At 26.5% G+C, this 12119-nt stretch overlaps 4 protein-coding genes across 8 annotated transcripts; 1 reads left to right on the top strand and 3 right to left on the bottom strand.

Moving 5' to 3' along the window:
- Window positions 1–1007: 1007 nt before the first annotated feature.
- Window positions 1008–3609, bottom strand: LOC118440355 (dnaJ homolog subfamily B member 12). The gene is made up of 8 exons (XM_035863249.2): window positions 3244–3609; window positions 2825–2975; window positions 2533–2678; window positions 2316–2456; window positions 2039–2172; window positions 1839–1954; window positions 1561–1724; window positions 1008–1445 (listed from the first exon to the last, which is right to left on the bottom strand). Exons 1-8 carry the CDS (start codon window positions 3374–3376, stop codon window positions 1333–1335), a joined length of 1098 nt encoding a protein of 365 aa, XP_035719142.1. The 5' UTR covers window positions 3377–3609; the 3' UTR covers window positions 1008–1332.
- A 719-nt stretch (window positions 3610–4328) lies between these two features.
- LOC118440356 (trans-1,2-dihydrobenzene-1,2-diol dehydrogenase) lies at window positions 4329–6338 on the top strand. Of its 2 annotated transcripts, XM_085658435.1 has the most exons (6): window positions 4329–4347; window positions 4636–4723; window positions 4913–5114; window positions 5199–5490; window positions 5636–6033; window positions 6109–6338. In XM_085658435.1, exons 3-6 carry the CDS (start codon window positions 4913–4915, stop codon window positions 6213–6215), a joined length of 999 nt encoding a protein of 332 aa, XP_085514561.1. In that variant the 5' UTR covers window positions 4329–4347; window positions 4636–4723; the 3' UTR covers window positions 6216–6338. The 2 variants fall into 2 exon arrangements, with proteins under 2 accessions (XP_085514561.1, XP_035719143.1); XM_035863250.2 differs by lacking the exon at window positions 4329–4347 and having other exon boundaries at window positions 4567–4723.
- Window positions 6308–12090, bottom strand: LOC118440357 (ubiquinone biosynthesis O-methyltransferase, mitochondrial-like). Of its 4 annotated transcripts, none has more exons than XM_085658437.1 (5): window positions 12017–12090; window positions 7477–7551; window positions 6836–7328; window positions 6575–6755; window positions 6308–6470 (listed from the first exon to the last, which is right to left on the bottom strand). In XM_085658437.1, exons 2-5 carry the CDS (start codon window positions 7539–7541, stop codon window positions 6358–6360), a joined length of 852 nt encoding a protein of 283 aa, XP_085514563.1. In that variant the 5' UTR covers window positions 7542–7551; window positions 12017–12090; the 3' UTR covers window positions 6308–6357. The 4 variants fall into 4 exon arrangements, with proteins under 4 accessions (XP_085514563.1, XP_035719145.1, XP_085514562.1 ...); XM_035863252.2 differs by lacking the exon at window positions 12017–12090 and adding an exon at window positions 8121–8332; XM_085658436.1 differs by having other exon boundaries at window positions 6309–6470; window positions 7477–7576; window positions 12017–12072.
- On the bottom strand, window positions 9473–11584 carry ncm (pre-mRNA-splicing factor nucampholin). Its single transcript, XM_035863239.2, has one exon. The coding sequence runs from the start codon at window positions 11490–11492 to the stop codon at window positions 9621–9623; it is 1872 nt and encodes a 623-aa protein (XP_035719132.1). The 5' UTR covers window positions 11493–11584; the 3' UTR covers window positions 9473–9620.
- Window positions 12091–12119: the final 29 nt, after the last annotated feature.

Raw genomic sequence — 12119 nt, 5'->3', positions numbered from 1 at the left:
ATATATTAAAGTGATCTAAAATAATAATGTATAATATTAGATAAGCTATGCTCTATTTCATTTTACCATAATCTAATAATAGAATGTTATTTGTCTAAAACATATAATAAAGGTTATAAATAAATAATTAACAACAGATAGACTATATCGAGCTTAAAAATGTTTATCTAATTTCCGTGTATTATATTTGCATTATTTATTTTTAAAGATCCATTCTTTATGATTTGTAACTACATACAAATCTCTTTGATAATAACTATTTATCATCTGTTTTCATATAAAAGTTTATAATGCAATAAGATATATATCTAACTGATCTACTTTGGAGAGATTGAGAATTAAAATCTCTGCATTTAATCTTATAAAAGCAGACACTTGTACATTATTTCCCTGCATATATTGACAGAGTCAAATTTTATAATGCATTGAAAATAATTTTTGTTTTATCCATAGCGTTTCAAACAAAATAATATATAAGATAGGATTCATTATAATACATTTAAATTATATTAAATATAGTTTTATAACAATTATACGTTATTCAGATAATTTTTATGTCGAATTAATTTTAAAACTTAACTCTGACAATAATTACAGAAATTAATAATACTTTATAATGGAAACTTCAATCTTGATAGCTCTGCATTTAACTTAATAAGACAATTTACATTTTTTAATAATTTGCTTCTTTATCAACATGTCTAGATGGTATATCCATTATTTATTACCATCATAGCCAAGAGAGGAGTCTTTTTTTTAGAAACATAGGTGTTTATATATATATATATATATATATATATAAAAGAAATAAAAAGAAATAAAACAATAAAACTTTACATAACTTTACATAACTTTAAGATATTTTTTTCATTTATATTACTATAGGAAACCGAATTTTTAAAAACTAAAAATTTCTGATGTTTATTAAAAAATTTAAGATTATATGAACAATTTCTAAGTCGTAAATGACATTGTTCAATCTACGAAAATAAATAACTTTTATGCTATCCTGACTGACTCGATCTATCTAAAAAAAGCTAAATTTATCTGATCTAGTTATATAATATAAATTCAATATCATTTTACTAGTAAAATTACCATTAAATGGACTATTCAAATTTAATTTTCTAGCAAACAATTAACAATTTAGATACGGATCAAACATCATGCATGGTCCATATTATTAATGACAGGCTATGCAAGGCGCGCGATGTATGACAGTAGATACGAACATATAACTCAACGTCCTGCGTCACACTCAAAATAAATATGCACGCGTGAATATAATATACATCTATCTACAACACAATTCTAATGAGTTACATGAATATGCTATGAAGCTTGCAAAGTTTGTAATCTTTTACAAGAAGGTGTATCAATGTTTCTAGCTTTAATAAACATCTCTTGATCTTGAAAACTACGAGCCTTCCATAACAGTGCGTCTTCTACAAATAATAAGAGAATAATCGAGTTTTAATATATAATATTTTTATAATATAAATTCTATAATATATATATATATTCCATCCTAAGAACAGAACAAATTATGAGTATACATACTGTAATTTCTTTCCCTATAACATGCTTGTCTCAAGTTCAATAAAAATTCTTCCTGAACGGATATTTCTAATCTATGCAAACTGCCTTGATATTCGGTATGAAAATTTTCCTTGACATAATATGGTATATTCAATTGCTTGGTATTCCTTGCTATAGAATATTTGCTACAAAAAATTAATATGTTAATAGTTTGAAATAAATTTTACACAGTTCTTTTTCAGTCTCAAAATCATTTAATAAGAACTTATTCACGTGATAATTAATAATAAATTACTTACGCACTAGGATGTAGACTATATATAGGATCTGATATAAAAAAACTGCTCATCATAGATATCAATATTAACAACAAAAGAAGCAATGATTGGACAAATGTGGTATATCCATTTGCTTGCTGAAAGATTAATAGGTATTGATAATATTCTATATATAAATTATTAAATAACACTTATCAATCAATATGTCTTTTTCTTAATACCTGAGAATGAGCATTTTGAGCTTGTGCTTCTTGCTGTCTCATCCACCTACCACCTGTACGTCTCATATAAAATTCTTGCTGAGGTATTCCTCCACCAAAGAACATATTAAATAATTCTTCGGCTGTGATATCAGCTACATAATGTATTGTTTATTATTATTTATATTTAATAAAGTATTATTATTTATTATTATTATTTATTAAGTTATATTATTTAAAATGCAGTTAAAAATATTTTAATATGTATTTTTATTAAAATCTTTTAATATCTGATTACCTTCAAAACCTCGTGTGTAATTATAATGCGTATGATTCTGACGAGCTTGACTACTTTGTAGTCGTTCCTCTTCAGGACCATAAAGATCATATTGTTTCCGTTTTTCAACATCCGTAAGAATAGCAACAGCATTTCCAATGGCTTGATTTTGAAATTATATCATTTTTTATTTGATTATTTTTCTTAAATCATTAAAATTTTTCATAAGATGGTTTACCTTTAAATGATTCTGCAGCTCCTGGAGCTTTGTTTTTGTCAGGATGTAATTGAAGTGCCAACTTTTTATAAGCTTTTTTAATATCGCTATCTGTTGCATCTTTACTTACTCCCAAAATTTCATAATAATCTTTACATTTCTTAATTCTATAAATGTTATTTATAAGATTAAACAATGATAAACATGTCTGTGTTTAGGTTTATCAATACTTCTTTATGTATACAAATTTGCAACTTTTTAAAACTATCTTATGTATTGAATACAATACAATTATATATAAACATATATATACCTTTTTACAGCTTCAAGTTGATCTTTTGTATATTCAGTAGTAGCTTGAGCTTGAGAATTTTCCTTATTAACAGTATGTCTCTTTCTAATGGTAGGTTCTGATTCAGTTTTCACATTTTGTTTTAATAGAGATGTAACTTTTGTTAATAGATCTATGAAAATAATATATGCTTATACTATTAACAAGTTATCTGTTCTACAGAATACACAATGAGTTAATTATTTAATTTCATTTCAATCCAATACAATATGCCAATTATATGTATCATCGTAGAATAAAGAAATCCATGTTTCATATTTAAATTACAGTATTGATTATATTTCTAAATAATATCTGTAATTGGTACTAAGTAATTGTTTATACCAATACAAAGTTTGAAAGTGAAGTAATGAAATCTTATAGACAATTCTTCCTCTCACCTTCTGTTTTTTGCGTTGGATAAAGCTTTTGTGCTTTACGTATGAATTTTTCCGCATCTTCGAATTTTTTTTCACGCAAATAACGTTCAGCAAGTTCAATACATCTTTCTGCCTCATCTTTATTACCGTCCATGTTAGCCTTTTGCGCAAAGTGAGTGTAAGAGAGAATAAAATCAATCGAAATGACAAAGCAGAATAATAAACAAATTCGATCAAATTAATCAGATGACTTCCTCGACGTAATAATTTAATAAATTATATGATGAACAATGCGCAAGATAAGAGCCACGAATGAATTAACGAACGACGACAAAAAAACGTTCTCTTTTAGTTTACTGAAAATCTCGATTGTGACTGGACAACGTTTATAATATATCACGTGACGTGTACATATACCTGCGGTCATCAATGTCTCTGCAGAGATATTATTGGCTTGTCAAATTTTCACTATATAGGAATATTACCGAACATATTAATATTTTTTCATTATAGAATAGGTTCAAATAAGGATAATTTGAAATACGAAAAAGCTAAATTAAGCCGTATGAAGTAAAAATCTTCATCATCAGTAATTAATGACCAAAGATATATTTTACTTATTTTTTGTCATAAGGGTCGTTTTCCATTAAAAATACATTGTATGTTGGTAATAGTACTTTTTACTTTTCAATTTTTCTCTTCTTTAGAAAAATTAATTCGATTATTAGTTTATTCAATAGGAATTAAGACCACTATATATATAATTTACCACTATATATATATATATATATATATAATGGTAATATTTTTCTAATAATTGACGAATAATTTTTTTTCAAATTATTTAAACATTGTATTTACACTCGTAGTATATAATATATTGGAAAAAATGGTGTGCCTTCAAATCTTTATTGAATGACATATGAGATATATATATTTATCAAAAAATTAAATTAATATATATATATATATATTTCGAAACTTAAGCGTGCTTTAACATTTAAACTTTTTTTAACCCCACATAGCATATTAATAAGTTTATTTAATGCGATATTATTAATATTAATTTATGATTACATAACAATTATAAAGCTTTACTCGTAGAAAGATTTATTCTGTTTTTATGTATGTATGAAATATAGAAATTATACTATTTTATTAAATTCGTACAAATAATATGAATAAATGTGTAATCATTTATCAATGGGCAATTTTGGATTATTATTGTTTAATTGCATGAATAATATATTTTAATAGTTTAATATTTAGATTGTAATATTCTTGTTATATTATAAATAAATAACTGAAGATAAGTACAATCTTAATTTTTTTTATAATTTCTTATACGGTTATCATGTGTATGATGTACACATATATATTACTGTATTTGATATATATTTCCTTATCTAACAGACATATGAAGGTTGTTCGTTCATATAATAATTATCTGCAAAACGTACCAGTTCAGAAAAATACAAGAAATTAATATAATCTTTGCAAAGTAAGTAATTAATCAATTGTTAAAACTACTAATAATTTTATAAAAAAATTCTATCAAAAACATTTTTTATATAAAATATATAAAATTTTACTGAAGGTAAATAATTGATATTTTTATATAATTCAGATTTGCAAAATTAATATTAGAAGCAAATATGTACATATCTTAAGAGTTTATATTTCTAATTAGATGGCTACACGTTGGGGTATAATTAGTGCTGGAAAAATTTCACATGACTTTGTAACAGCTTTAGCAACATTACCCAAAGAAGAACATGAAGTAATTGGTGTTGCAGCACGAGATGTTTCAAGGGCACAAGCTTTTGCGACACTTCACAATATTAAAAATGCTTATGATAATTATGCAACATTAGCAAAAAATGAAGATATTGGTATATAGTCATATATTATTATACTTTAAAAAATGTTTATATAAAGAGTAATTATATAATTTTTATAATTGTAATATTTATCAGAGGTTGTATATATTGCAACATTGAATCCTCAACACTTTGAAACAGCAAAGTTAATGCTAGAGCATGGGAAACATGTTCTTTGTGAAAAACCATTAACAATGAATTTGAAGCAAACAACAGAATTAATAGAATTTGCAAAAAGTAAAAATCTTTTCCTCATGGAAGCAGTATGGAGTCGTTTTTTCCCAGTTTATGATGCTATTCAAAAAGAAATTTCATCTGGCAATATAGGAGAAATACATCAAGTTATCGTTCCATTTGGATTTAATTTAAAAAATGTTGAAAGACTCAAGTATGTAAATAGATATATTTTTTTATAATTTTAATAATATCCCTTTATAATTTATTGTTTCTATAAATATATTAAATAATTATAATAATCTAAAAAGATATTATGTAACTATGCATATTTTACATATTCTGTGTGATAATTTTAGTATGAAAAGCTTGGGTGGTGGTACTATATTGGATTTAGGTGTATATTGTTTGCAATTTGTTTGCATGGTTTTTGATAATGAAATGCCTCACACAATTAAAGCTGCTGGATTCTTAAATGAAGAAGGAATAGATATATCAACTTCTACAACTCTTTTATATAAAGGAAATCGTACTGCCACTATTCTAACACATAGTTCAGTAACTTTGCCTAATGAAGCTTATATCATCGGAACAAAAGGAACGATACGTGTACCAAATTTTTGGTGTCCACCTAAAGTATATTTGCCAAGTGGTACTGTGCATGTTTCCTTACCAGAAGTCAAGCACGAAATGAATTTCATAAATAGCGCAGGATTGTCTTATGAAGTTGCTGCAGTTCGTACTTGCCTTCAAAAAGGTATTCTATTGTTTTACCATAAACTCTCAATATAAAATTTTTTTTATAATTTAATAAATATAATTATTTGTACAGGTATGATAGAACACCCAAAAATGTCTCACAATACATCTATATTAATTGCAAAATTAGAAGATGAACTTAGAAAACAAATTGGTGTTATATACCCTGAAGACATTTAAATCATATATTTTATTACATATAAATGTAAATTGATACATAAATACATATAAAAATTATATATCATATTAAAAAATAATAAATTTTGATTTTTGTAAATTATATATTATAAATCATAATTATTATATGGGCAATTTTGGATTATTATTGTTTGATTGCATGAAGCCCATAATTTATTGAAGTATTTGATGACCAAGACCATTCGTTTTTTATTGGATTAAAAACTATCCCATGAATTAGTTTTGTCTTTAAACCACCTGATGGTTATATAAAAATATTTTATCAAAATAATGCAGCTAAGAATTTATAACTAAATTTAAATCTAAATTAACTAAATAATAAATTTAAATTTATATCTTACAAGTTTCTAAGAAACGTTGAACTTCCTCTGGCGAAATAAATTTGTTCCAATCATGTGTTCCAATTGGCAGATACTTCAATATATACTCTCCTGCAATAATTGCACCCAACCAAGATAGTAAAGTTTTATTTATAGTAGTAATAAACAGTGACCCTCCAGGTTTTATAACTGATGAACAAGACTAATAAAAATAAAAGACAGAAAGTATAAAGAAGCTTTTTTTTTATGGTGCTTAATTCATTTTATATTATAAGTACTTACTTTAAGAAATAATTGTTGATTAGATACATGTTCCAAAATTTCAGAAGCTACTACTGCATCATATTTCTCTGTATTTTCTTTTTCAAATTCTTCAATAGTAGTTTGAAGATAATTTAATCTTCCTGATAAATTGGAATCTAATAAAGCATGTTCCTTTGCAACATCTATCAATTCTAACGAATTATCTATTCCAGTTACTTCTGCTCCTATTCTAGCTAATGATTCAGAGAATATTCCTCCTCCACATCCAACATCAATAATCTTTGTTTCTTTTAAAGGTAAATTTGTATCATCTTTAATAATGCCCGTGTTAGCTAAGCCATCTCGTATAAACTGTATCCTAATAGGATTCATAATATGAAGAAGAGCTAAATGACCATTGGGATCCCACCATTTATTGTTTAATTTTCCAAAAAATTCTATTTCTTTTGAATCTACAGTAGATTCAATTGGTCTTACATTGTTTGTTACATACTTAGGTGTTTCTGATGAACTAAAAATATATTTATTATTAAAATAAATATTAAAGCATTTTAATTGAATAGATTATTATTTTCAACAAATTTAAATTTAATAGTGCTATTATTTGCTAATCATAAATTTCTTTTATTCTTAATTTAGCATAACCATTTTATACGTACTTGTTACGAGAAATAAATTTTCTATTCACAGTTCGTAACATTACAATTTTCAAGTTTCGAAACATTCTTCACTGCCTATTTTAAAAAATAATTAAATAACCTGTAAAAGCAATTTGTACATATATATATATATATATATATATATATATACATATATATATATATACATATACATATATATATATATATGTATATATGTATGTATATATTAATAAATTATTGAAAATAAAAAAATATATAAATACTAGTTCGAAGAAACTGTGTAGTTAAGTAATATAAAATATAATTTGATGTTTTATGAAAAAACAATTGATAATACAGTTTAACTTCAAATAATACTTTTCGAAAAATGTTTTTCCTTAAAAACTAGATGGTTATCAATAATTAGCATTAATAAATAATAATTTAGCTTGATAATGTTAAGCTAATATGATAAGCTTTTAATAATAATATTGGCTTTGTAAATAAAACGTATTTTTATAACGGCGAAACTTATAAATTTATACAGATTATTAACGAAATATATACGTTATTATGTACATTATGTTAAAATTATACTTGTCAAGACTGGATAAATAACCTCATATGTGAAATACAAATATTATCTTCATTATCACTTAATTTATTATATTAAATATGCTTACACCTTAGATCTGTAACCAAATCTTAATAATAATTATTTTTTTCCAAATAGTATCAGATATTCCTCCTCGAATAGGTAATATTCGACCACGATTGAGAGAAGTAGTAGGAATTAGTGCTTACTAAACAGTACAACTTTAATAACTTACTTTTCTAACTTTAGCTAGTTGTTAGTAAGTGTATTCTAATCTAAAATTATTTTTGTCTTGAAACAAAAATAATAATAATAATAATAAAAATTAATAATAAAAAAATTTTAACATTCGCCGGACGATATAAATATTTTAGTATGCGATTATGTTTAAATATTATTTATAGTAGATAAGGTGAGTTATATAAACATATTTTATGAAGTTTTCGTGGTGGGGATCTCTCAATGACCTTTAAGAACACTGTAGACCATTTTTCTACGAATATGAGAAGCCAAATATGATAATAGATTAAATTGGGTTGGCAACTAAGTGATTGCGGATTTTGTCGTTTCCTTCTTATTTGAAATCCGGCAATCGCTTAGTTACCAACCCAATAATTTAGGGAAATCTTCAGTTGATTTGTCTAATCAAATGACTGCTTATAGTTCACCATTGCGAAAAACTATAAAGTGGTACAGAAAATTGGCAATAGAGCTTTTGCTAAATACTTATGTTATAAATTCAATGGTGTTATACAAACAAGCAACTCGAAAAAATATTTCAATCACCGATTTTAGGATGAAGTTAGCGATGTATTTAGTGAAATGTTTTGATGATGAAGATTCCATTTCATCAAGAAATTGCGTACAGAAAAAACGTCGTCATGAGCTTAAAAGGGAATCGGGAAGTATGCGAAATGTAAGGGCGATTTCGCAAAGAGTGCTACGAAAAAAATTCAAAATAGCTAGAAAGAATGAGAGCAAAGAATTGCATTAAAAAAGTAGCGATATATTGTGCTGACTGTCCTAGTTCACCTTTTCTTTGCCTACCGTGTTTCAAATAATATGTATACAAATAATGTTATGTGTACAAATAATATGTATATTTTCCTTGTATTAATAAAATTATAATTACATATTCTGTACGGCATTAATTTCTTTAAACCACTACGGAATCAATGATATTATCTAAAAAATTTATTGGATCGATGTTTACCCTAATTATATATTTTCATTATTTATCGCGTCGCCGGTCACCGGTGGCCTCCACGACGCTGTAGTCAAGTCGGGTGTCAGTCACCGGTGACCCCTACAGCAGTCAACGTATTATAAATAATTGTTTCTTTATGAGCAAAGAGAATTTTTCGGCAGACCTATAATATATTTGCGCGCAAATTTTAATTATAAAATCTTATATCTTATTTTGAAATCCAAAGTCATAGGTTCAAATATTCAAATATTCTTTGTATATATATATATATATATATGTATAAAAATGACTTATATAAATATTTATTAGTTACAATTTTGTTTTTATCTTATAGATTAGGATACTAAATGAAATCATTATATATACGTTGAAAATTTATAATCACGATTTAAGATGTTCTCTTAAATCATCTGTTAAACCCCCTAAACCAATAGACGTGAAAAAATTAATAGCAAAACGTGTATTTTTTGGATTGTCCCTAGGAAATAATCCGCTAAATGCTTCTTGCAATGTCACATCTTTAACTCTTTGATTGAGTTTCGAAAGACCCATATATTCAGATAGTTCTTGGAATAATATTTTGATAAATATTCTATTTGAACTCGTAGTATCTTCTTCATTTAATTTTATACATGACAAAACTTCCCATGATATGGAATCGGTAAATAATAAATGAGCAAAAAATTTTGATACATTTCGTAACTTATTAGTATCTAATCGATGTATCGTATGATAAGAATCCTGAAATATTTGTTCAAATGGTGTCACATAAATTTTGTTAATGGCACAAAACCGTCCTGCTAAAAGTCCAAAGAACTTCTCATATGTGCGCATTTCTGCACAACAATCTAAGAACATATGGCAAAGCTCAATTTCTTGTCCTGGTTTTAGCTGCATTTTCATTAATTTATGAGCACATTCTTCAAAATCAAGTGAAGAATGTATAGTTAAGTAAATAGTTCTCCTAAGAGCAGTTAAATTAGTTTCTGTATTATCTACAATAACACCTTCTTTCTCCTCTGTAGTCTCTGCATTGCTATCTTCGTCTGAACTTTCTTCATCATCCTCACCAGCTTCAGAATCACTATCATCTGAACCAAGAATTTCCTTGCTTAATTGTTTATATTTTTCTTCATTAGCCACATAATCACTATCAAACTTAAAAACATTTAAAATATCTTGTGAATCTATTGCTTCATCCAATTGTATAAGATGCGTGAATTGATTTTCTTCTTCAACAAGATCTAATTCCTGGGGAACTGCTTGATGATCTTTGAAACCATCTTTTCGAATTTGAAACATGACTTCAATCATATATTGTACACGTTTATCTAATTGACCCTCGTGCAATATATTTCTCAACATTTCAAAAATGGCCTCAATACCTTTCCGAGATACTTCTGTTAATTTCATTCCACATTCCTTTAAGAATGCTATAGCAACTTCTACAGAATCATCCGTAGGTGTTTCTACAAGTAATGTTAGAATTTCTAAAGGTAAAATTTCATGTGCTACACGTTGATTTAAAAGATGTGCAACGAATGTTCCAGATGATATACAGAGAGGTTTGTCATTTCTACGAAAACCACGTTTGAACTGTATAATAAGACGTTTGAGTATAAGTTCTCCGATATTAGGAAACTTAGAATTAATAATGGCTGTTAATGCTGCATAGACAGGAGTAAAAGTTGGAGAAGCAGCTTGAGCTTGTATAATAGAACGAGCTAATAAACCTCTTCCTCTGACAATGTTTTCTCTTAAAAGCTCTCTTGTTATAAGGCCAATATTGCTAACATTAACTTTGTTAATACAACCATGAATAGATTTTTTAAGTGCCTCCCAAGCAATACGTTGATAAGCAGCACCAGACTTATCTGTAATATTTGCTTGCATCATACGTAGTTTGGCAGGTGGTATGTAAGCCCCTCCTGTTTTTGCTGTCAGAAGATCAACAGTTCTTTTCCGACTATTCGTCATTGTGTCTGTTGTATGCCTTTTTTCCGAATGTTTTTCTGATCGTTTTTCCGAATGCTTATCCGAATGTTTATCCGAATATTTATCTGAATATTTATCCGAATATTTATCCGAATGCCTATCAGACCGTCTATCCGAATGTCTTTCCGAATGTCTCTCCGAACGTCTTTCCGAACGTCTCTCTGAACGTCTTTCCAAATGCCTATCCGAATATCTTTCCGAACGTCTTTCCGAATATCTTTCCATGTTTTTTTCTTCTAATATTTGACTAAACCTCATAAATTTACACGTAACACCAAGCGAAACAAAAATTAACCAAAGATCATAAACAAACACACTGAAGAAAGCCCAACGTATCCCATCGATCTATTATAGCGCTATCTGTATTCTATATATCTAACTAAATTTTTAGACAATCTTTTAAATTTATGTTATATTATTAAACGAAACGTTATTTTTTTTTAGAAATATATTGCAATAATAATTACAAAATCTATAAATCTTATTTTCTCCTCACTTCGAATACATTGTTACATTTAGAACAGTATCAGCTATATTGATTAATTCTTAAATAAAAACAAACATAAAATCCAACGACCAATAGAAATTTAGTAAGTATGTGTTTATTTGTCTATGCTAATAAATCCTAAAAATAAATTTCATAATTATTTAAATTATACATAATGTAACAGAATACAATAAAGTAATAGTTAAATAATAATGTACATTTGTTTAAACATTGCATAACTTGTCAGATGTATTACCATTTTTATTACATATAAAAATTTCTATCTCATACTCACGCGATTATTAGGTTATGTATGGGAGGAGTATAATCTGTATAACTTATCCATTGATACAATAGGCGCATAAGAAGAATAGTATTTCTCTATTAAACTTGTAGTT

This window comes from Vespa mandarinia, chromosome 7, assembly GCF_050613455.1.
Source record: "Vespa mandarinia isolate Hongniang chromosome 7, ASM5061345v1, whole genome shotgun sequence".
In the NCBI taxonomy this organism is placed as follows: domain Eukaryota; kingdom Metazoa; phylum Arthropoda; class Insecta; order Hymenoptera; family Vespidae; genus Vespa; species Vespa mandarinia.
The sequence above is the reverse complement of the archived record's forward strand: the minus strand, read 5'-3'. Positions and strand labels throughout refer to the sequence as shown.

What these genes read in the sequence shown, in the direction of transcription:
- LOC118440357 (XM_085658437.1), bottom strand. Translation starts at nt 7,541, where the DNA reads ATGTTTCGAAACTTGAAAATTGTAATGTTACGAACTGTGAATAGAAAA. An exon ending in ATCAACAATTATTTCTTAAA is followed by an intron (nt 6,756 to 6,835) that starts GTAAGTACTTAT and finishes TATTTTTATTAG; the next exon opens with TCTTGTTCATCAGTTATAAA. An exon ending in TCAACGTTTCTTAGAAACTT is followed by an intron (nt 6,471 to 6,574) that starts GTAAGATATAAA and finishes TATAACCATCAG; the next exon opens with GTGGTTTAAAGACAAAACTA.
- LOC118440355 (XM_035863249.2), bottom strand. Translation starts at nt 3,376, where the DNA reads ATGGACGGTAATAAAGATGAGGCAGAAAGATGTATTGAACTTGCTGAA. An exon ending in CAACTTGAAGCTGTAAAAAG is followed by an intron (nt 2,679 to 2,824) that starts GTATATATATGT and finishes TAACATTTATAG; the next exon opens with AATTAAGAAATGTAAAGATT. An exon ending in TATAGTCTACATCCTAGTGC is followed by an intron (nt 1,725 to 1,838) that starts GTAAGTAATTTA and finishes AATTTTTTGTAG; the next exon opens with CAAATATTCTATAGCAAGGA.
- LOC118440356 (XM_085658435.1), top strand. Translation starts at nt 4,913, where the DNA reads ATGGCTACACGTTGGGGTATAATTAGTGCTGGAAAAATTTCACATGAC. An exon ending in AGCAAAAAATGAAGATATTG is followed by an intron (nt 5,115 to 5,198) that starts GTATATAGTCAT and finishes AATATTTATCAG; the next exon opens with AGGTTGTATATATTGCAACA. An exon ending in AAAAATGTTGAAAGACTCAA is followed by an intron (nt 5,491 to 5,635) that starts GTATGTAAATAG and finishes TGATAATTTTAG; the next exon opens with TATGAAAAGCTTGGGTGGTG.
- ncm (XM_035863239.2), bottom strand. Translation starts at nt 11,492, where the DNA reads ATGAGGTTTAGTCAAATATTAGAAGAAAAAAACATGGAAAGATATTCG.